The sequence below is a fragment of the Bos indicus x Bos taurus genome, chromosome 25 (genome assembly GCF_003369695.1).
Source record: "Bos indicus x Bos taurus breed Angus x Brahman F1 hybrid chromosome 25, Bos_hybrid_MaternalHap_v2.0, whole genome shotgun sequence".
NCBI classification, from domain to species: Eukaryota; Metazoa; Chordata; class Mammalia; order Artiodactyla; family Bovidae; genus Bos; species Bos indicus x Bos taurus.
Window position 1 is genome coordinate 13,442,774 of NC_040100.1, and position 22,906 is coordinate 13,465,679.

Below are 22,906 nucleotides of genomic sequence, written 5' to 3' on the forward strand. Positions count from 1 at the left end.
AAGTTTCCCCTGAGAAGGTATATAAGATGCAGTACTCAGAAGAGAGGACCCTGAGACACTGCGAGACTCTACTCATAGGAAACTCAAGATTTTTGACTTAAGACATTTAGGAAGATCTCCTGGAGTAGGAAATGGCAACCTACTCCAGTATTCTTGCCTGGAAAATCCCATGGACAGAGGAGCCTGGGGGGCTATAGTCCCTGGGGTCGCAAAGAGTCAGACATGACAGAGAGACTAAGCAGAGCACAGCACATTTCCTTATATATATTATAAGGGAATGTGTGGTTTCTTTTTCCTATGCCCAAGAAGCTTAACTAACATGAAAAATTCCAAATGTTTAAGCAAAAGCTAAGCAGTGCCTGAATACTAATATTGGGAAGGGCTTGGCAAATGGAATCCCAGAGGCTAACACCATTAGCTTGGGTGTCTGCAAAGTTTTCTTAATTAGACTGTCTGCTCCCCAGCCGGAAGCTGGTTCCTATTTCTCACCATATGCTCCATAGTCAGCTACTGCCCCTGCTGTCAATCATTCCCCCTCCGAAGCCTCGCCAAAGACCAGATCCCCGGCAGCTTTCTTGCAGGCTTCTTGCAGGCTTCTTGCTTCTTGGAAGCGGGTGATGTTGCTGGCCAGTCAGCAGACAGATCTGGTTGCCCTTCAGGGTCATGGAAATGAATTTTACGACACTTTTGCAAATAACACCCCCAGATAACAAGCTGAATCTCTCATCAAAAGAAAAAAAAAAAAAACTTTTATTCTTTTCTATTGCATAAATAATGGTAAATTAGACTCTTTTTTTTATACAGATTATATATTTACAGACAAGTTTGGTTAGAGAAAACATCTGGTAAATATGGCAGTCAGGTTTCCTTTATACACTAAGATAACATAATAATAATATGTACTTCATGAGATCAGTAAGTTGCATGCCAAGTTAATTTATATTAGTATTTACATTTTATATAAAGATTTTCTTCTGACTAATCTGCTGACTCTCTCATTATTTAATAGCAGAAATCATCAATGAATACTGAATGGAAAAATAAAAGAGATGGAATATGAATGAGGTAAATGGGAAGATTGTGACCCAGGATTGCAGTCTTAGTGGCCTATTCTGGATAGGAGATCTGCCAAGCTCTTGTCATTCTGCTTGTAATAATCCTTATCTGTGCTCCAATTTGCATCCCGCCATTTACCACTGTGCTTTGGAAAAAAACTCACATCTCAATTCCAAGGACCCCTAGGATCACAACAACCCCAACCCCCAGCAGATGACAGCTTGCCAACCCATTCCCCAGCCAGATTTGGGGGCTGATTTTCCTCCAAGGGCATTGTCTTTGGTGAGTCCTTGGACAAATAGCTTCTTCCTAGACTTCCAATTGGGAAAGAAAATCAAACCCCACTAAGAAGCCATTCAAAGACCCCCGAAGCCTGACTCCCAGATTAGAAAGAAAGCGCGTTCTTTGATTTTCCTTGGAGAGAGCCGACGGCGACTTGAGTCAGTTTCCACCAGGAGCTCAGAGGACCCTTCCCTGGCCAATCTAGGACTTTGCAGGAAAGAGCAGTTGGGGCTCACTAGAAAAACAATGACTGGGACCTCCATTTACTTCAGGAAAAGAAAAAGAAAAAAACAGGAGAGAGACATAGGATTTTAGGTTGTCATGGGCAGAGGGCTGGAGACTTGTGTGGACCCTGTAACCGCCCTCTCTCTGCCCTTTATCCTTCATCATGGGTGGATCGCTTCTAAAGCAGGCACCTGTGCTCAGCATCACTCATCAGCCATCTAAGGAGTGTTGCTGGTGCCTGTCTCCCCAGACAGTTAATCGAATTCCTAACAATCCCCAGAGACCGTGACTCTCTTCCTTCTGCAGTGGTACGAATAATTACAAGCCACTATCACACGTACAGGAACTGCTGTTCCAAGGGTCAGAAAAATGAGTAAAGAAAGAAATGACCAAAAGTTGTGCTCTTTATACTCAGTAACTTCCAGTCAGGCTTTTTCAGATGGGGAAACTGCATCTTTTCCCGGAATCTGGCTTTGTTTTACCCTCCTTAGTCAGGAATTCTGATCCATGTGACCTGAGGTACAGTGACCCCATGCCCTTCATTTTGACCCTGGCTCAGACAGGACACAAAGCCCTTCTTGGATGCTCCCTTGAATCAGCAAGTCCTCAGGGAACAAACAAAACCTCCTGTCTACAAGACGCACTGGACATTGCATTGTTTCATCTACAGACAAAGGACACCAAAAGAGATACTGTATCACAACGGCCTCTGGGGATTTGTATTAAAAAAAAAAAAGTTCTTAATACAATTCATAGGGGACATAGGGACCCTATCAAGTGTGGGAATTCACTTTGATTTGTTTCAGATAGTCACAAGAGGAGGGCTCTTCTGAGTCATCAGGTTGACCTTTCCTCTTGTTTTAGAGATGAGAAGACTGAGGCTGGGAGGGAAAACCACTCAGAATTATCTGACCGGTGGGTGGCAGAGGCACCTGGGGCCCTGCCTCCTCTGATCTTTCTGGCTGACCGAGTTGCTTACATATCCAGTACTAATGTCTTCTCTCCTAGCCTCAACAGGTCTGAGCCCAGACAGAGCACTCTGGGAAAGGCATTTTGGGGTTTGGCAAATCAGCATCCCCCAAGGAAAGGTGAGCTACCAGCCCCCTCTTGAAGCTCCCAGTGCATGTGGTTGGGATCAGGTTGGTGGGCAACAGCCCTATGGCACTCAAGCCCATCTAGGCTCCCAGGGTAGACCAGATGTATATGGAAAATGTTCAGAGATCAGCCACAGCCACCTTTTAAAAACTTTTTCTCTCCCAGGTACAGGGATGAAGCAACATCATACTTGAATTTTACATTCCCTGGAATATTCCTCCCTAATTATCCTGCTGCTCTACTCCCCTGGAAAATTCCAGCCTCTACTTCCGTTTCACTTGAACAATAATGTATAACACTGCGAGAAGCATGGGTTTGAAAGCCAAGCCAGCTTTCTCAAGGAAAAGAGGCAGATGAGAGCTACACCCAATATGGGGGGCACAGAATTGGGGGGGGGGATGTGCTCAATGGATAAGCTACCCAAGGCAGGGGCAGGAAGGCAGGATACTTGGCAAGTTTTTCCCAACTTCAGACGACTGTCTTTGGGGGACTGGCAGAACCTGATTCTTTGTGACTATATTTCAAGCCAACAATCACATTAATTTTGCCTCCAAGGCTTTTTGAGTATTGTTATCTGGTCTCTTGAGACCTTATAAAGAGGGTCCTAAACCAATATTCACTAGAAACCATGGCTATTTCAATGACTGTGGACTTAGCACAGAGCATAGGACACTAAGAGAAGTGCTTGGCTGGTCTGCACGCCTGACCTTTTCCCTCCAAACCAAGTGCCTATGACAAGGCCACATAATGGAGGACAGTCCCCTGAGTGACTCAGTCAAAGGAAGGAAGAAGTGAAGCTGAACAGTTCTGACATTTAAATTGTCATGGAGACAGTGTCCGAAAGAGGCAGCCTGAACCCTGCTCTATTTCTCCATTGCTTTAAATAATTCAAATTGAAAACCTTAGCTGTGGAATAATGCTTCTTTTCTGTTCCTGAAGGATATTTTTCCCCTTCTGGGGGAGTAGAGGTGGTGGTGGAGGATGGCTAGAGCCGGATCTTTAGGTTATGAACTCTTCACCCTGGCGTGACTGCAGAAGAGGCCAAGGAGAAATCTGAGCTCATTTCAGATAAATGATCTCCAGGGAAGATGGCTCCACAGTCCTCCTGGCAACACAACCAGTATATTGCCCAAGTTTAGAAGCCCAAATCCATCTGTATCATCATGGTATTATAGAAAAAGGGGCCCCTTCTTTTTGCAGTCGGGTTCCAGGCCTTCTGAGTATCTTAGTGGGATAGAATGAATAACACGATCACTACAGACTTTTGGACAAATAGTCAGTGCAGTAAATGACCAGTATGGTTCGAGGAGCAGAACTCAGTAGCTTCCATGGGGGCAGAGCAGAAGAGCACAGCAGAACAGGGCTTCAAGGCGTGCAGCCACGCACGGCCATGCCAGCCATGCTGAGGATCTTGGGGGTCACACCCTACTTTTCCGGTCATGTCCTCTACTGTCCCAGGGAGGCTGCTAGCTATTGGTTACGAGCAAAGCTCTCTTTGATTTATGACCTGAGTCTGGACTTAAGCCGAGAGAAGGCGTTTGGAATAAAGGATAAATTTCTCTCTCCCAGCTCTTCAATACATCACTTTGTGATTCTGTGGATGGGAGGTTGGGATGGGGACATGATTATCAAAATAAGCGTGCAATCTTTCATTAGGTTCTTTTGGCTTAACAGCAGACAGGAGACCATTCGTCAGGTGCAAACTGAGACAGGTAGCAGGTTTCAAGACAGAAGACATGTTGTACAAATCTTGTTCTTGGCAAATCAAACACCTAGAAACTTCTGAAACCACTGGACTGGCCGAGGACCACATGTAAACCTCAGTTCACTTTAGTTCACGTTTCTGGCTTGTGGGAAAGCTTCTCAACAGGCAAACAGATGCTTTTAAAGATGGGCTTAAAATATTTTTTGTTTTCCAGATGGCATTCCTGCCTTTTTGCCCAGATTCAGGGGGTCTTTGCTCTGGGCTCTGGGAGGTGGGGAAGGTACCACCTGGCTCCTGTTCTCCTGAGCAAATAGAAGGACAGGTCCAAACAAAAGAGACAAAGGCAGAGCTTCTTTCAGGCTAATTTCTCCCACCAGCGGGCTATGGATTCGGGGAGTCAGAATGCAAGCAGGCTGAGCCCAGGTGTTTGTTCTTTAAGGAAATGTTCCCTATTTTTGTGAGTCTTGGCACACTCAGGGTGGAATGCAAGGGTTTCCATGGCAACACCCTTTTTTTTTTTTTTTTTTAACCAGATTGGTGGTCATGTGGGACCCACACATATGCCAGAAGCCACGGTTAATAGTTCCCGGGCTGGGTCCTGTCTGGGGGCTCTGGGAGTGATGGGAGACAGCTTCTCTGGGGATCAGGGTCTGTACCCCTTGTCTCTCACGCATATGACTCCCAAATCATCACTCGTGTGGTAGGAAGAGGTGGTATAGAGGACAAGAATGAGCCGAGCTTGGTTTGCCAGTCACTCAGCCACCCCATAGGAGATTCCTAAGTCTACTCACTGGGAGGACAGAGTAAGAGTTGAGTTACTCCCTCTCAGCTTCTGCAGAGGTCCCCTCCAGCCAGGGGCCGCATGGCACACTGGAGGACCGGGACTCCTAGAGTCTTCGTCCAGGCACGCAGGAAATCCCACAGTGTGGAAGGTGTTGACTGGCTTGAAGTATCATGGGTGTGGACAGGACTTGGAGTGGGACAGTGGGAAGCCAACATCTTATACCCAGTACCGTTGACAGACCATCCAGGCAAAGCTGCCAGGGTGTCAGCTCTTAGCACCCAGAGCCTGCAGGTTGCCACTGCCTCTGGGCTGTTTCCACACACTCAGGCCCTGGCACAGTGTGTGAGGTTACCACGGTAGGAGGTTAACTTCAAGCCCATCAAAGTCTATGGCATCTTTCTTGCCCTCTCTCCTTAGCAACATCCTTAGAAGTCATCCTCTCTAGGACACCTTCTCCTAGATTTTCTCCTGGGTAGGATGAACTTACTTCCTGGTCACTAGGAGAGATGAAAAGGGTCCTCTTTAGGGAGAGGATGCTGAGGACTTGTTGGGAAACAGGCTGTCGGTGTCTTTCTAGATTTCCTTGCTTACACAGCAGCTAATTTCTCTAAGGTTTAACCCTCATATCCGTCAAGGTCCCTTCCCCCCAGGAGGAGGCACAAGCACTTGTACTTTCTAGAAGTACTCTTTGTTTTTTGCCCTGAAGTCCAGCATCACCTGCAGCACTGCCCTCGCATAGGGCAGGGTCCTTTAAGAGTCACCCCTGGGGTCTGGATCCAGTCTACCTGGTGTCTCTCATACCCCTTTCCCCAGGAGGACATGGCTGAGTCATTCATGGAGTCCCTTTTACTTAAGTCCAGTTAAAAGAGAGAGAGAAGGGGCAAACTGCTTAGGGTGGAAACTAACGGTGAACTTGCCCTGTGCGTTCATATTCTGCATTTGCACCTGTTCTTGTTCTGAAGTCTGGTCCTGAGGGATGGAGGTGAGTCAGGCAAGAGGGGAGAGAGGAGAGGCAGACAGACACACAGTGTCTGGCAGGGCTGGGCGGGCAAGAGGGGTGGGCAGGTCGCTGCCTTACTTGGCCTGGATGTGGGGGACCCTGGGCATTTTTCACAGAGGGACTCACTCACAACCTCCCAGGCTCCAGGGAGCTGACTCCTGCTCCTCCCTCCATGCTATGGCTCAAACCCTATTTCTACTTGTGCTCATTTTGGATATTTGCAGTGGGGAAATTTTGAGAGCTGCTCCCGGGCTGTTGTCCAAAGTGCTTGCAGGGGTAATTTGGAAGAAGACCCCAAGCTGACAGCTTGGGTGCTCCAAGTCTGAGAAGACTGGAGGGAGAGGGCAGAAAGGGACAGGAGGCTTGAGGAGGGATTCCAAAACACACACCGCACCCCCAAAACCACTTGGTGCAGCAAAAGAGGAGTCTGGCACCTCCATACTGAATGAAAAGGGAAAAGGGACGGAGGAAAAGCTTGTAGCTCTAGGATGCAATGGAAAGAAAGAGGAGCAAGACAATCCCACCACAGAAATCAAAACCTGAGCTTGGAAACATACAAAGGGAAGTACTACTACGAAAGATTACTGGCTAATCAGACTACTCGAGCTTGGGTGAGTGACGGTGGTGGATATGGCAACTAGGAAAAGTCTGGAAATCAGAGACTTGAGATGGGGTTGGCTTCACTTCCCTTCCCCAACAGAAATGTTTTACTTGTGGAGTCGGCTGAGCTTATTAACATCTTTTCATTTTCTCATGAAAATGAGTCAGTTGCAGAATCCAACTGCAGGACCATGTTACATGAAATACAATCGTTGGATCCTTCCATCTTTCCCGTTGGGATGGTGTTTCTCTATCTGGGAAAGACAGACTAACAAAGCAAATCTGAAGATGAGAGAAAGGCGAGCGCACAAGGACCTTGACTTACAGAGGTCTCTTACACATGGTGATGTGTTCAGACTCCATCACTCTGGACAGCTGGGGCGTGGCTTGCAACAAACACCTCCTTCACCACCAGCCGCGGCCCCTCCCCATCCCCAAACGACCCAGCCCAAGAGGCAGGGATGTGTGTCGGAGGACAGGCTACTATCAGCAGTAAAGCGATGAGGGACGATGGATGGATGTCACACCTGAAGAAGCCCGATAGATACGTCTGTCTGTGTGTCAGGTTATAGAGATGCCCACGGCTATGCTTCTCTGTCGTCTAAATGGCAGCACAGGCGGCAAAGCTGGGAGAAAGGCTCTCTGCAGATTCCAAAATGCTGGTGCGCGGTGTGCTCTAGGAACAGAAAGCCAAGTGCCGACGGAAACCGAGGGCTCCCCAACTCTGCCAACAAGAGTCCCGTAGAAAAGGCAGTAGACCGGAAGCGGAGGGGTGCACCCTGCAGACCGCTGGGCGCTGCACCCCCTTCAATGGCTTTCCCCTCACGTCTGGGTGGGGAGGGGGCTCCACTGGGTGGAGGAAGGAAGCCAGGGTGGGACAGGAACGTCCACTTCTTCAGCAACCCAGAAGTCAGCCTCTTGGGACTTGAGGGTCGCCCTGGGGTGGGGGTGGAGGTGGAGGTGGGGGGAGTCTCCAGTTGACCCCCGGGGAGAACGAAGGGGGCGCGGTGGTGGTCAGCCTCTCTCTTGCTCCCTCACACCGCCAACCTGGATTGCCATGGGAATCCCGAGATGAACGTAAAGTTTCTCTTTTCGAGGTCCTACCGGCGTTTGAAGCGGTCGTCCGGAACTCCTGGCTATTTATTGCATTTGGAAACAAGACCATTAAAGCATTGAAGACAGCCCTTTTGTGTACCTGCCAAGGGGATGGAGTGGGTTTGCCACGACACGGGGTTGCACTGCAACCTTGGGTTCTGCGCCAGACGGTGCCGCTCTGCACCGTCCGCATCCGCTTGTGTGGAGGACGAGTCTGCCCGCGGGGCAAGCACATGCGCGGAGCCGGGAGCGCAGCTGCTGGGGAGGCGGCTACTCCATGCCGCTCCGGAGGATCTGGTTGGCCGCAATCAGCATGACGCTTATGATGAAGGCCATGGCGAAGGCGCAGATGAGGCTCTTCCGGACACAGGTCTGTCTGTTCTGCTTCTGGGAATGCACTGCGGGGAGGAGAGGAGAGAGGGGAGCAGAGGGTCAGGAGGCAGGGAGAGAGGGTGGGGAGGGGAGAGAAAAACGACACAGTGAGAAGGGGTTGGGGACCGGGCACCTCTTCCTCAACAAACCCAGGGACCAGCCCCCAGCATGAAGACTGGTCACTTCCAACAAAGCATCTCCAGGTCAGCTCTGGGAGGACACTGGGCATCCCGTGTCCTGGCAGGTGGTAGGAGGTGGCAAAACTTCTAGAACAAAAATCATGACAGATGTGATGTTCATTGGGAGGTACAGGCTTCTGGATGCGATAATGGAGCTACAGCAATGGAGGAAATAGGCAACCTTTTAGAGTGAGTCTCACCGAAGGCATCATTCAGGCCTGCCATGCCCGTTTTTTGCAGAGCACCAGTCTCCCATGTCTGAGGCAGCTGGTACAGACAGAACCAGGTTCCAGTGCTTCGCTACAGACTCCTTCGGGGCTGGAAGACACTTACCTTCCCTAGGATTGTTCCTAGGGTGGCTGATGGTTGAAGTGACTCTAAGCGACTTACAGCATTATGGCGAATATGCATGTCAGTGTCTCGAGAGCAGGGTTCCTGGGTGAGCAGCATGGCATCATCAGGAGCTTATTCAAATGCAAATTCTCAGGCCACCCCTGCATCCCGCAGATCTACTGAATGGGCAACTCTGGAAGTGGGTTCTTCCCAGGTGGCGCTAGTGGTAAAAGAACCCATCTGCCAATACAGGAGACATAAGGGACTTGGTTTGATCCTTTGGTCAGGAAGATCCCCTGGAGTAGGAAATGGGAACCCACTCCAGTATTCTTGCCTGGAGAATCTCATGGACCAAGGAGCCTGGCAGGCTACAGTCTATAGGGTTGCAAAGAGTCAGATACGACTGAAGCGACTTAGCATGCATGCATGAGAGTTGGGCCAGTGATCGTCCATGTTTACCCAGGTGACCCTGTGCCTGATGAGATCTGAGACATGGGGACCATGAGCACTGTGGACAGCATGAAGCAGGGAGGCACGAACTCCTCTCATACTTTTTGGAGGCAGGGTGTCCCTGCCCCCAGATTCTGTGGCACCAAGGGTCTAACCTTGGCTCCTGGGGTGGCACTCTCTTCATCTTTCTGTTGGGCGAGGTCTTGTGTCACCATTTTTATAAGACCCACAAGAAACCATTAGTTGGTCTTGATCAGGAAGCAATAACAAATATGGTTTACGAATATAGACCAGAAATAGGGAAATGGAAATAACAAGAAAGGAAACGCTTTTTTTTTTTTTTCTTGGCTGCTCAGCACATGGGATCCTAGTTCCCTGACTAGGGATAGAACTCAAACCCCTGCATTGGAAGCATAGAGTCTTAACCACTGGACTGCCAGGGAAGTCCCAAGAAAGGAAAAGCTTTGAAAAAAAGAGGGACAGGTCTCTCCTCCAGGCATTGTTTCCCATGACAGAATTTCTTTCCCTCCTTTTTCCTCTTTTCATCTCACCTCCTTCCCTGTCCATTCGTGGTCCTGCAGTGGTGTTTATACACAGTTTCCCACCTACTGTGAGGCAGAAACCCCTTCCTGGGAGGCTGGTGGGAAGGCTACCTACCTCAGGGCTACTCACTGGATTAGCAGCATCAGCACCATCTGGGAATTTGATATCAATGTGAATTCTCCAGCCCCTCCATAGGATGACTGAATCCAATCTCTGGGGCTGGAGACCAGGAATGTGTGTTTTTAATAAGCTCTCCAGGCTCTAGTGATAAAGAACCCACCTGCCAATGCAGGAGACATAGAGACTGGGGTTCAATCCTTGGGTTGAACATGGGAGGGCATGGCTACCCACTCCGGTATTCTTGCCTGGAGAATCCCATGGACAGAGGAGCCTGGCAGGTTACAGTCCGAGGGGTCACAAAGAGCTGGACACGCTGAAGCGATTTGGTAAACGTGCACCAGGTGACTAAGGAATCTCTGGGCCCTCCCCTACTCAGAGCTTTTCATTCAGGAGGTCTGGGTGGGGCCCAAAGGTCTGAGAGAGTTTGAGTTGCTGGGGACCGGAGGACTGCATATGTTTATGTGCGTGAATGCGTGTGTGTGTCCGCGCGTGGGGATGGGGGTATTGTGGAAACCCAAGACCAGGACAGAAGAACATTTTCAGATTAGCTTTCATTTTGCAAAGGGGTCCTTCTGCTAGACATTCTATTGTACGTTGGTTTTTCTTTAGGCCAAATTAACTGGAGAAAAAAATATAATTTCCCTTAAAATTACTCTCTGCTAGAAAGAAGCATGGCAAAAGAAAATGGTCAAAGTAGGGTCCACATACCTTTTAAAAAAAACCTGCAAAAAAGTTCAAGTTCCTCTCCTCCCTGACACTCAATGGCTCATCTAAAGCCCTAGAAATAGCAGAGAAGAAGCAGGTAGCGTGTGATGTTTCTAGCTTCCCCTGAGACAAGGCGTTGAGGGGCCTCTAAAAATTACATCCACCAGAAAGTTCCTCTAGCAAGCCGCACTCCACAGAGACCCAGCACTCCCAGCACAGCTTCTGTCACCCTCCTCCCCGAGACCTGTTGGCTATTTCTGCCTTGTCTATCAGGCCTCGGCTTGTTATCTTTAATCCTTCTGGGCCCACTGGGCTTCCCTCGGGTGATTGAAAGTATTTTTGGCTCTGTTCTCTACCACTTGCTCATCATGCCTGGGTCTTAGAATCTTAAAAGTTCTTACCTGGAGGAAGAAAATTTCCTTGGTGCGGAGATGTGCCTGCCCCCAGGAATGGGCAAAACGTGAAAAGATAGCAGCCCTCAGGAAGGAAAAGGGAGGTAGCGTTTGGGAAGGAAGGGACCCAAGTAGAAAATAAGATGAGGATGTGGAAGTGGCGCATCTCACACTTTCTGAGGACTAGCTAATTTATTCTGAGCTGCTCCTCAGCATAGAAATGCTTCGGAAGGCAGACTTCTACCTTCCTGTCCTGAGGGCTGGTGAAGGCTTAAGGGAAAGAAAAACTGTGTGACTGGGCTGAGGGAGGGATTTTTTGCGGAAGCCCTGCTTTGTGAAGGACACCCAGAAAACAAGGTTACAGGGAATAGGATTATCCCCCAGGAGAGCGGCTGCACCTTTGATCTAAAAATCCTTCAAAGCGTGGGAGGGGAGAAATAAGAAAGGACGGAAGGCCTGGGGACCTAATAGTTGGTTCCTGAGGCCATGAGTCTGGATCCAGACCTGAGCCCTGTAAGCAGAGGGAAGCCTCCAGGTCACGCCTGGGTCGCTCTGAAACCCCTCATCATTGGAGTCTGATTTTCAGACTCTGGTCAAGAAGGAGACTCCTTTCACATCCAGTATTTTTTTTTTTTTTTAATATAATTGCTCTACTCTCTTTAAAAACATGTATTTATTTAGCTGTGTCAGGTCTTAGGTGCAGTACGCAGGATCTTCATTGGGTCCCATAGAATCTTTGCTTGAGGCACACGGATTCTCCAGTTGTGGCGTCCGGGCTCAGTAGTTGTGGCATGTGGGCCTCGTGGCTTCACCGCTTCTGAGATCTTAGTTCCCTGACCAGGGACCAAACCTGTGTCCCCTGCACTGCAAGGCAGAATCTTAAGCACTGGACCATCAGGGAAGTCACTCGCAGGGAAGTGGTGTGGCAGAGTGAAAAAGTCATGACTTCTGGAGCCAGACCCAAATCTGAATCACAATTACATTATCCCACACAGTAGCTGTTTGACCTTGGGCAAGCCAAGTTCCCTGGGCCTCGGTTTCCTCATCTGTAAAATGGGGGTTAATAAGACCTACCTTGTGGTGAGGATTAAGAACATAGGAAGGTACTGGGATGTTGTCTGTGCCCAGTGAGTTCTAATTCCCCTTTGTAAACCTTGAAAAAACTCTTTAGTTAGTGAACACCCACATCAGTGGGCAACGTACACATTAGGTGCTTTATAGATGTCCTGGCAGAATTGATAGCGATAGTCCTCAAAGAGTTGAGTACGTCATCCTCATTCAGTAGGCAAGGGCTCTGACGTTCGGAGAAGTAGAGTCCAAGATCATTTGACAAATGAAAACGGTGGGATTTGGACCCAGGTCTGATTCGAACATGGAGGTTCCAAAGTTCTGTACAAATTCTTGATCATTTGTTTAGCAATAGAAAAGTGCAGCCATAGAAAGATACAAAGAAAATGCTTTAGTCTTACCAAAAAGAGAATGTTAACTACACGTTGCTTTCATTTGTCTCAATTTTTAAACTTTAGTTAAAAGGAAATACACTTCAAACACTTGGTGCGGTCAGCAGTGTAACCCGGCGCTAATTGCTATGCTTGTTGATAATTGAATGCCTGTCTTTGGCTATCAGATATTTGCCTTGCACTATACTTTGGTGTCGGAGAAGGCAATGGCACTCCACTCCAGTACTCTTGCCTGGAAAATCCCATGGACGGAGGAGCCTGGTGGGCTGCAGTCCATGGGGTTGCTAAGAGTCGGACACGACTGAGCGACTTCACTTTCACTTTTCACGTTCATGCATTGGAGAAGGAAATGGCAACCCACTCCAGTGTTCTTGCCTGGAGAATCCCAGGGACGGGGGAGCCTGGTGGGCTGCCGTCTATGGGGTCGCACAGAGTTGGACACGACTGAAGCGACTTAGCAGCAGCATACTTTGGTGTATTTTTTTATTCTCGATGTCTATGCTTGGTTTCCCCAACAAGATGACAGGTCAGCCCAGGATGCACTGGAAGCTGGAGACATGACTTCTCCTCACTGCACTGAGGAAGAACCCTGGGCAAGAGGCTGAACTTCTTTGAGCCTCAGTTTCTCTCTCTGTAAAAGGAGCCAATGATAACTGTTCTGCTAATGTCAAGAATTAGTTCTGAGATAAACCAGCTCATAAAATAGTAAAAGCTAGGTGCAACCGTAACTTGCCAGAGAAATGCACCGTTTCCTCCCTGTATCCTCTGAGGATCAGAGAAAAGAGGTGCTGGTTTTCCTCCTGTTTCCTGCAGGAGTCCTGGGCTGAGCCTACACCCGATGCTCCCAGAACTTTGCCTTGGTCTCTTCCCTCAATGATTCATCCTGCACTGCAGCCAGACTCACCCTCTTGGAGCCATGCTTGCTATGCGTCACCACACCCTGCAATCTCCCTGCAAAGCTCCCCCACCCCCTGCCTAGCTGGGGGAAGCAGTTCTGTCCAGCTCTTGAGCTCGGCAGGTAGAACCACAGATCACCTCCTATCTCCTTCTGTTCTGAGACCATGGCTCCTTCCCTCCCCCAGTAAGCTCTGTCCCAGCCTGGCAGGTTTCTTCTCTACCTAAGACTCTGCAGCACTGTTCATACTTTTCCCTCTGCTAATGGTGCTTACCCTACCTTCCCTCTCATTTCTTCCAGGCCTAACCCCAACTTAACTTTTCCATGAGGCTTCTCCCGAACATCTATCCTGCTCTCAAAGTGCCTCATATTTAAATATTTTTAAATGATGGAGCTCTTTGTCTCTGAGTTAAGAGACTACCAATGCAGGAGACACAGGAGATGCAGGTTTGATCCTTGCGTCAGAAAGATCTTGTGGAGAAGGAAATGGCAACCCGCTCCAGTATTCTTGCCTGGAAAATTCCATGGACAGAGGAAGCTGGCAGGCTACAGTCCATGGGGTTGCAAAGAGTTGGACACGACAGGCATGAGTGTTCTTCTTTGTACCAGCTCTTAATATTTACTTACTTTTAATTGAGGTAGAACCCATGGCATAAAATTCACCCTTTTAGAGTGTACAATCCAGTGGTATTTAGTACATTCCCACGGGTTGTGAAACCATCACCACCTGATTCTAGAATGTTCTCATCACTTTAAAAAGAAACACCAAACACATTAGAAGTCATTCCTCATCCCCTAGCCTCCCCAGCCCCTGGCAATCGCTGATCCACTTTCTGTTTCTATGGATTTGCCTCTTTTGGGCACTTCATATACACTGAACCATACACTACGTGACCTTTTGTGTCCGGCTTCTATAAATGGCACCCCACTCCAGTGCTCTTGCCTGGAGAATCCCATGGAGGGAGGAGCCTGGTATGCTACAGTTCATGGGGTCGCAAGGAGTCGGACACGACTGAGCGACTTCACTTTTACTTTCACTTTCTATCACTTATCCTTTCCAGGTACATCTATGCTGTAGCACTGATGAGTACTTCATTCCTTTTTGTGGCTGAATAATATTCCATTGAATGGATGTGCCTCATTCTGCTTATCCATTCACCGACATTTGTTGTTTCTTTTTTTTTTTTTTTTTTTTGCTATTTTAAATAATGCTGCTATGAACGTTCATGTACTGATACAAGTGTTTGTGTGGATGTGTTTTCAGTTCTCTTGGGTACAAATTTAGGGGCCAAATTGCTGGGTCATATGGTAACTCTGTGCTTAATTTCTCAAGGAACCTATTCCTTCTTGATCTTTTTGAACACTTAAAATGGCAAGAATACATCACGCTATTGGTGATTTTTTCTATGTCTTTCTCCTGAGTGTGTGTGTGTGTATATATAATTTTTTGGCTGTGTTGGGTCTTAATTGCAGCATGTAGGCTTAATTGCAGCATGTAGGGGCTTCTCTTGCTGCAGAGCATGGGCTCTAGACACGTGGGCTTCAGGAGTTGTGGCATGTGGGCTTAGTCACCCTGTGGCGTGTGGGATTGTAGCTCCTGGACTTAGTGAGCAATTGAATCTCATTCCCTGGCACTGGACAGTAGGTTCTTAACCAATGGATCACCAGGGAAGTCCTCCAGCTAGATTTTGATCTCTCTCTACATAGTACATAGTACATAGATGTCACAGTAGGAGTCCAGAAAATACAGGGGGATGAAATGTGCATTGGGGAAGGTTGACACAGGAGGACATAGAAGCGAGGTTTTCTGTTTTCTTGAAAGCTCATTAGTGAATCTGTGCACCTCAGCAGACTCCTGGCTGCTGTGACGGGACCTGGGTGTGTAGTGATAGACTGTTCCTTCCCCTTCTTATTTTAACAGAGATTCACACAGCTCCACTGGGCAAATGCCAGGCAGTAGCTCTTGAATTTTTTCCCAGAGACAGGAGTCTATATCAATTTTGCCACTGATCAGCTGGGTGATCCTAGACAGAATGGGTTCAAAATCTTTCTGGCTTCAATTTTCAGAGACACAGGCTCCCAAGTAAGGCAAATCAGGATCATAATAATTCTGGCTAATTGCCTCAACATAGACCCATGTAAGTGATAGTCCTGGCAGGGAGTCTGGGGCCCAAGGAAACGGTAAAACAATATAAAACCCAGCTCAGGTGATTCTCACTCATAAACCAGACCTAGCAGGTCTGGGAGCTATTAGAGGTCTGTGATCCTTCCAAGTCTGACACTTTATGATTGTATGAAATTGGATAGTTCCATAGCCTAGAGTGGAACTAATTAAGAGCTCGCAAAAGAGATTTTTCTATACATCAGTGATAACAGAAATGGCCAGGCACCCACATAACACCTGAAGTTAGAGGTGGAGGATGTGGCCTCTATGGAAACAGGATTGTGCGTTTTATGATGTTTTCATAGGAGGAGGACAGGCCACCTGTAATTGTGTGGGTATGAGCTGGTCTCTTCTACAAAACCTTCTCGGGTTTCTAGAGGTCAGACAGCTGTGTCTGGCTTTGCGGGTCCTCCAAGGATCCTTGGTGTGGTGTGGCCAGGTGTTATTGTGACCTTTCCAGTCATCCTTCCCCCTCATGTAGCAAAATCTATCTTTTGGTTTAGGGATCTGTGCCTTTGCACCTGGTGGAATTCTCAATCCAGGGCCTCACCTTTCCCCCATAACAAACCAGATTGCTAATAGAGTACCCTGAGCTCTGGGCTTAGTCCAGAGATAGGCACACAGGCCACACAGATTTGATTGGAGTCCCTTTTCAGAATGGAACTGAATCTTAACAGAGAGAATCCTGTTTACCTTGGGGAGAGAGAGCCTGCTCAAGAATGATGCCAAGAAGGAAGACAGAACAAAGAGAGAGAGAGATAGCAAGACGAGGGGAGGGAGAGAATGTTGCTTGAGCTCTTTGGTTCCAAGTCAACCAAAGCTCATCCCTTTGACTTTCCCTATTATTTGAGCCAGTGTCTTTTAGTTTGAGGGGGTCTGGGTTGAGTTTTTGTTACTTACAAGCAAAAGAGTCTTGACCAATATTCATGGGAACTCCAATGTTGGCAAGGACTTGACTTTACATATCAAGAGGATATGGTTCAAACCCTGTAAATTTGGTCTCTGGACCATTTTTCAAAGATGTGGTGTTCCAGCATTACATACTCTGCAATGTCTCCAGGTTGAAAAATACAAACAAACAAGAAGAGAACTGGGGCCAGGGATTGGCCAGGGTTTTTTTTTTTGGATGTTTGTTTTGAGTGCTTTTTTTTGTTTGTTTTTTTAAATCGTGCTCATGTTCAGTCGTGTCTGCTTGTGACCCTTTGGACTGTAGCCCGCCAGGCTCTTCTGTCCATGGGATTTTTCAGGCAAGAATACCGGAGTGGGTTGCCATTTCCTTCTCTAGGGGATCTTCCTGACTCAGTGACTGAACTCTCATCTCCTATGTCTCCTACACTGCAGGCGGATTCTTTATCGGCTGAGCCATGTGTTAGGCATTGTACTAAATATTTTCATGTGGAGAATAGCATTGAAACATATACATTACCATATGTAAAACAGATGACCAGTGTGAGTTCGATGCATGAAGCAGGGCACCCAAAGCTGGTGCTCTGGGACAACCTTGAGGGGTAGGGTGGGGAGAAAGGTGGGAGGGGTTTCAGGATGGGGAGGACACAGTTTACCTATGCTGATTCATGTTGGTGTATGGCAAAAACCATCACAATATTGTAAAGGAATTGTCCTCCAATTAAAATAAATTAATTAAAAAAAATTCTCACACGTTATATGCTCATAACAACCATATGAGGTAGGTCATGATATGATTCCCATTTCATAGATGAAGAAAATTCAGCTCTTAGTATTTATTTAAGTGCTTTGCTCATGTAACCTGTATGTGGTGAGGCAAGATTTTAAGAAAGCCCTGTCCAGAGCTCAGAGCTGGAGTTGTTAACCATCATACCAATTTATCAAAAATAAATAGAGCATAGGGAGGGTAAAGACCTCCCCAGGTCTCTATCATGTATCTCAGAATCTCCTCACTCTTCACTCATGGCTCCAGAAAAACCTCCCTACAGGTTTGCTTTGATAGGTCCCCAAATAGTAGAAGAAAAATCCTTTTTTTTTTTTTTGGTCCAAAGCCCTAACTTTCTTTCAAACTGTCTACTGTCTCACTACCTGCCATGGACCTCACCTACCCCTTAACCTCCGACACCTACCCCAGGAGAACAGGTTTTATTTTAGTAAAGTTATCACCCCCTCTGAGCTGGGAGCAGATGGTGTGGGTGACATGCCATGCCCTTTTCAGCTGGATAGGCATGTGATACCCAAGGTGCACGGCCAGGTCTCCAAATCCAGATGTCCATCTGACATCCAACAGAGACACTCTGATTTCAGCAGGGACGACTTGAGGAGACACAGCTGCAAAATTCTTTTTGACCTTTCAAGGAGCCCAGAAGTATTTGAATCTAGTTGTGACCACCATTGTCCAATCTTTCCATGGGATGGATGGAAAGAAAAAAAAAGACTCAGAGAGTTTTTTTTTTCAGTCATTCAGCAAACATTTACTGAGTACCTGCTATGTGTGTCATTGTGCTAAATGCAGGGCATTTTTTTTAAATTTTATTTTTAATTGGAGGATAATTACTTTACAATATTGTGTTGGTTTCTGCCATACATCAAAATGAATCAGCCATAGTTGTCTCTGACAACCCCTCCCTCTTGAACCTCCTTCCCATCTCCCACCCCATCAACACCCCTCTAGGTTGTCACCAAGCACTGGATTTGGGTTCCCTGCATCATACAGCAAAGTCCCACCAGCTACCCATTTTACAAATGGTAATGTATATGTTGGGTTTCCCTTGTAGCTTAGCTGGTAAAGAATCTGCCTGCAATGCGGGAGACCTGGGTTTGATCCCTGGGTTGGGAAGATCTCCTGGAGAAGGGAAAGGCTACCCACTCCAGTATTCTGGCCTGGAGAATTCCATGGACTGTATAGTCCATGGGGTCACAAAGAGTCAGAGACAACTGAGTGACTTTCACTTTCAATGTATGTTTCAATGCTACTCTCTCAAATTGTCCCACCCTCTCCTTCCCCCACTGTGTCCAAAACTCTGTTCCTTATGTCTGCACAACTCAGAGAGTTTTAAAGTAAGTTCCCTGGATCACATGGCTAGTCTACACAGGGCAGAGAAGAGAACCTGAATGACTGCATAGGAATCCTCTGGGGCTGCCTGGCCTGGGTCACCCCTCTGGCAGTTGTATCCCTTGTCCATCATGCTGAATGGTACGGAAGAGCTCTGCTGTGGCTTTCAGAGAAACTATTTATTCCCCAGTTGATGACTTTTGCTTGATTTCCCTCTCCCGTGCATGTTGTCAGATTGTCTACAGAACTCCGACAGCTGGTATTCCATTTAGGGACAACACTTGAGGGATGTGTCTTGAAAGGGCTCACACACAGATCCTGCTGCGTGCAATTCTACTCAACTTCCAGATATGTTAATAATATGATTTCATTCGAAGAAATGGAAAAGGAGTAAGGACAGTGAAGAGCCATTCTGTAAAGTGTCTTTGAAATGCCTAAGCTTGAGGAAATGACTCAGGACCACGAATGGAGAGCCAGGGCATGGTTTGGTCAGGTGGACCCAGATTCAAATCCTTACTCGCTGTTTGACTTTGGATAAATGACCACCTTGCTGAGTCTTGGTTTCCTCATCTGTTGCCTGGGGGCCACAGAACTGATCCCTTAGTACCTGCCTACAGGTCAGTCCAGTGTGTTAACAAATGAACAGCACTTGGCAGGCATGCCAGACAGCTATCCCTTATCCCAGTCCTCCTAGACTGGTCAATGTGAGTGAAGCAGTAAACATTCTGGAAGCAAACACTACTGAACTTAACATTCAACATGATTTATTGTAAGAATTCTGAAAAAGGCGTCAGTGATGGGAGAATAGATGATTCAAACACAAGGCCACTGAATTCCATATATGTCAAGGGACTGGAACCAAATAATAAAATGGGAAATTTGCCTCTTAGTGTCACCAAGCTTATGTTCTCCAGAGTCAAAATAGCCAGTGATTACAGGTGGTCCAACCAAAGCAAACCATCTGAAACCTCCCTTTTTAGCATGAATGGGTTTCCCAGGTGGCTCAGTGGATAAAGAATCTGCCTCCAGTGCAGGAGATGCAGGAGACGAGGGTTTGATCCCTGGGCCGGGAAGATCCCGTGGAGTAGGGCACAGCAACCCACTCCAGTATTCTTGCCTGGAGAATCCCATGGACAGAGAAGCCTGGCAGGCTGCAGTCTATAGGGTCACAAAGAGTTGGGCACGACTGAGTGACTGAGCAGGCACAATTGGGATGGATGGTGAGTGGGCATTGTGAGTGGTCACAAAGTCTTATATCTGACCTGTGCTGGCAGATGCTGACCTATCTATTTCACCAAATAATTGAGACACAAATACTGACAACACATTAGTACATCAGTTTATTCTATCTTAGTAAAGGAATTTTAAAAACGAGGGGTTGAGAGGGCCTGGAAGTTCAGCTTTTAGTGAAATAGTCTCATTGGATTGGGGACACAGAGACTGCCAACTCTGGGTAATACCAGGGAGCCCCTGAACTTAGTGGGGTTAACGACCTGTTATCCAAAGCACCCAGATGTGGCTTGACACCTGGTCAAGTGTCTGACTCAAGTTGATGATTTTCTCCCTATTAAACCAGGTGTGAATGATGGGAAGTCCACATCAGAATCTTTGTGTTAGATTCTTCTAGAGTGTTCTAGGCTCTTCTCTGCCTTCCTGGGGTTTTCTGTAAATGACTTCTTCTGGGGCTCTAGGAAAATCTACCCATGCTGTGAGGCCCTAATTCAGGACTTCCTGAAGATGTCAGGAAAACTTTCCTTATATGTAACTCGGAATTTCATTCTATTTCCTCTTGTCCTTTTTGTGGGAGAAGATGAGAAAAGTAATGCTTACCTAATGATTGCAGAGCCCTACCTACCATGAAGATAAGGCAGATCGGATTATGCAAAGGGCTGTGTGTGCATGAGGTGGGGTGGAGTGGGTGTGTGGTCTGTGTTGACCTAAAAATCCAACAAATAAAGTGAAACCAAAGCAAAATGAAACCTAAAAAGTAGACAACTGCCCCCCGAAACATCTCCTATCAGAGGCACCTCAACCTTCAGACTCCTGACCCGTTTCTTCAAATTTTTCCATTTGTGTGGAATAATCAATACTTCCTAACTTAATGATCAAAATCTGAACACATTTGTGAAAGTATCAGACCCAAGATTCATAAAAGTGAGAAATACAGCCATTGAGGGACTTCTCTGGTGGTTCAGTGGCTAAGACCCCAGGCTCCCACTGTAGGGAGCCTGTGGTTTGATCCCTGGTCCAGGAACTAGATCCCACATGCCACAACTAAAGATCCCACGTGCCTCAACTAAGACGTGGCACAGCCAAATAAACACAAAAATGTATATTTTAAAAGACTTCAGTGTTAAATTGGCTTTCCTGGTAGCTCAGATGGTAAAGAGTCTGCCTGCAATGCAAGAGACCTGGGTTTGATCCCCAGGTCAGGAAAATTCTCTGGAGAAGGGAGTGGCTACCTACTGAGTATTCTTGCTTGGAGAATCCCATGGACAGAGGAGCCCGGTGGGCTACACAGTCCATGTGGCTGCAGAGTCGGACACGACTGAGTGACTAACACATTTTCACTGTTAAATAAATAAATAAAAGGCTAGTGACCTTTAAAAAAATACAGTCACTGACATAAAATGATGCTGACGGCCTTTGAAAACCCTCCTGTTAATTTCTAAGGGACTCACACTACAGCATTTTCAAACTTCCTTCACACTCCAGAAGCTCCAGCATTGCTGAGCTACAAGACATCTGACGTGGGCTTCTTCAGATTCTGACTCTGCTGCAAAATGCCTGTTTCCCTGGCTATCCCCTCCTTCTTTGCTCTGAAACAGATGTGCCCTTTCACCTTTTTAAGGCAAAGACTTCCTGCATCTTTAGGTTTTTATTCCTCCTTGATTCCTTCCTCTGATACCAAATACAGCAGAATTTCCAAGCACCGTGGGTCATCCAGCTTTACAGGCAAGCTAATCAGCATGGGAATATGTTGGCTTCAGCAAAGCTCTAAAAAGAGGAGGAGGAAGAGAGAGCATCCTGGGTGGGGAGCAGCAAGAGGGGAGGTGGTCTGGGAGCAGGGCTCTGGGTCTGGGGGAATGTCCCAGCTCCCTTTCTCCATCGGTCAATTGGGGTTGCTGAGAAGATAAAATTTGGAGAGAGAAGAGTTCCATCGCGGAACTTCCCTGGTGGTCCAGTGGTTAAGAATCTACCTGCCAATTCAGGGGACAAGGGTTTGATCCCTGGTCCAGGAAGATTCCGCATGCCACGGAGCAACTAAGCCCATGTGCCTCAACTACTGCGCCTGTGCTCTAGAGCTCGGGAGCTACAACTACTGAAGCCTGTGCCACTCACAGCCCATGTTCTGTAACAAGAGAGGCCATAGAAATGAGAAGCCCATGCACCGCACCTAGAGAGCAGCCCCTACTCGCTGCAACTAGAGAAAGCCCTCGAGCAGCAACGAAGACCCAGTGCAGTCAAAAATAAATAAATAAAGAGGTCCATCACTGAAAGAAAGAAAGGAAACCACCATGTCCCTTCAGAGTTAGATGCTGCATTTACCAACCAAGATGTGTGATGGTGGATACTGCCAGGTTGGAGGGGGATTCTGAGATGTCAGCCAGGCTACAGGTGAAGGGACTGGACAGGCGAGTGTGCAGCCTGGATCAAGGGTGAGAGCAGACAGGAAGAGGTTGACCGCTGGCAGGATGCGTCAGCCCAAACAGCTGAAGGCCAAGAAGATTCAGGAAGCCTAAGCCATGCAATTAGGCCATCAGACGGCGGTAGAAGCAGGGAGAGGCTCAAACTGCCAACAGGCCCCTGTCTGTGGGCAGCAGGCATAGGGGAAAGATGGAAGGGAGAAGGCCAAGGTCACCACAAGGTCTCAAATGGACTCTCTCGGTCCTGGGGCACCAGGGTGAATTCTGTGTCTGTGTGTCCGTCTCTTTCCAGAGTGAAATCGGGGAGGCTCCTTCCTGAATCTGGGGAGGGCTGCAGGCATTAAATAAATGCACCGGGGACACGGATCATATCCCAGGTTGGAAAAATCTTACCACTAAACACACGAGGTTGTGTTTGGGGCCAAAAAGCGCTGACGTACTTTAAAAACCCTCTCTGACGTGAAAATACATAAAAGGGATTGTGTGATCAAGGTCACATAGGTCACTCAAAAAAGCAAGGTGCTAATCACAAATAATATTTCTTTTATTAAATAAGACCATGAATTTTAAAGCACAGTTTCCTGGTCCTTATCAATCACCCCTAAATGGGAACTGTGGCTAATCCTATATGAACTAATCATTAAAGCATACCCAGGAAACCCCTAAGTCAGCCATTTATTTTATTAATAGATGAGCTTTTGGGTAATAAAAAGACAGTGCTTAGAGTTCAGATGATTTCCCAGGGCAGTCTGACCTTTCTCAAATTACTAAGACTTGCGACA

The 22,906-nt window shown here is 47.3% G+C and overlaps 1 protein-coding gene across 5 annotated transcripts in view; it reads right to left on the reverse strand.

The window, feature by feature from the left end:
- Positions 1–726: 726 nt before the first annotated feature.
- Positions 727–22,906, reverse strand: part of CALN1 (calneuron 1) — a 532,935-nt gene continuing 510,755 nt past the window's right edge. For 4 of the 5 annotated variants that reach the window (XM_027526973.1, XM_027526978.1, XM_027526976.1 and 1 more), the window contains exon 6: positions 727–8,240. In XM_027526973.1, coding sequence (XP_027382774.1) covers positions 8,113–8,240 — 128 coding nt within the window. In that variant the 3' untranslated portion in view covers positions 727–8,112. Of the gene's footprint in view, positions 8,241–11,773; positions 12,337–22,906 lie in introns of those variants that run through there. The other variant, XM_027526977.1, reaches the window with a different exon arrangement.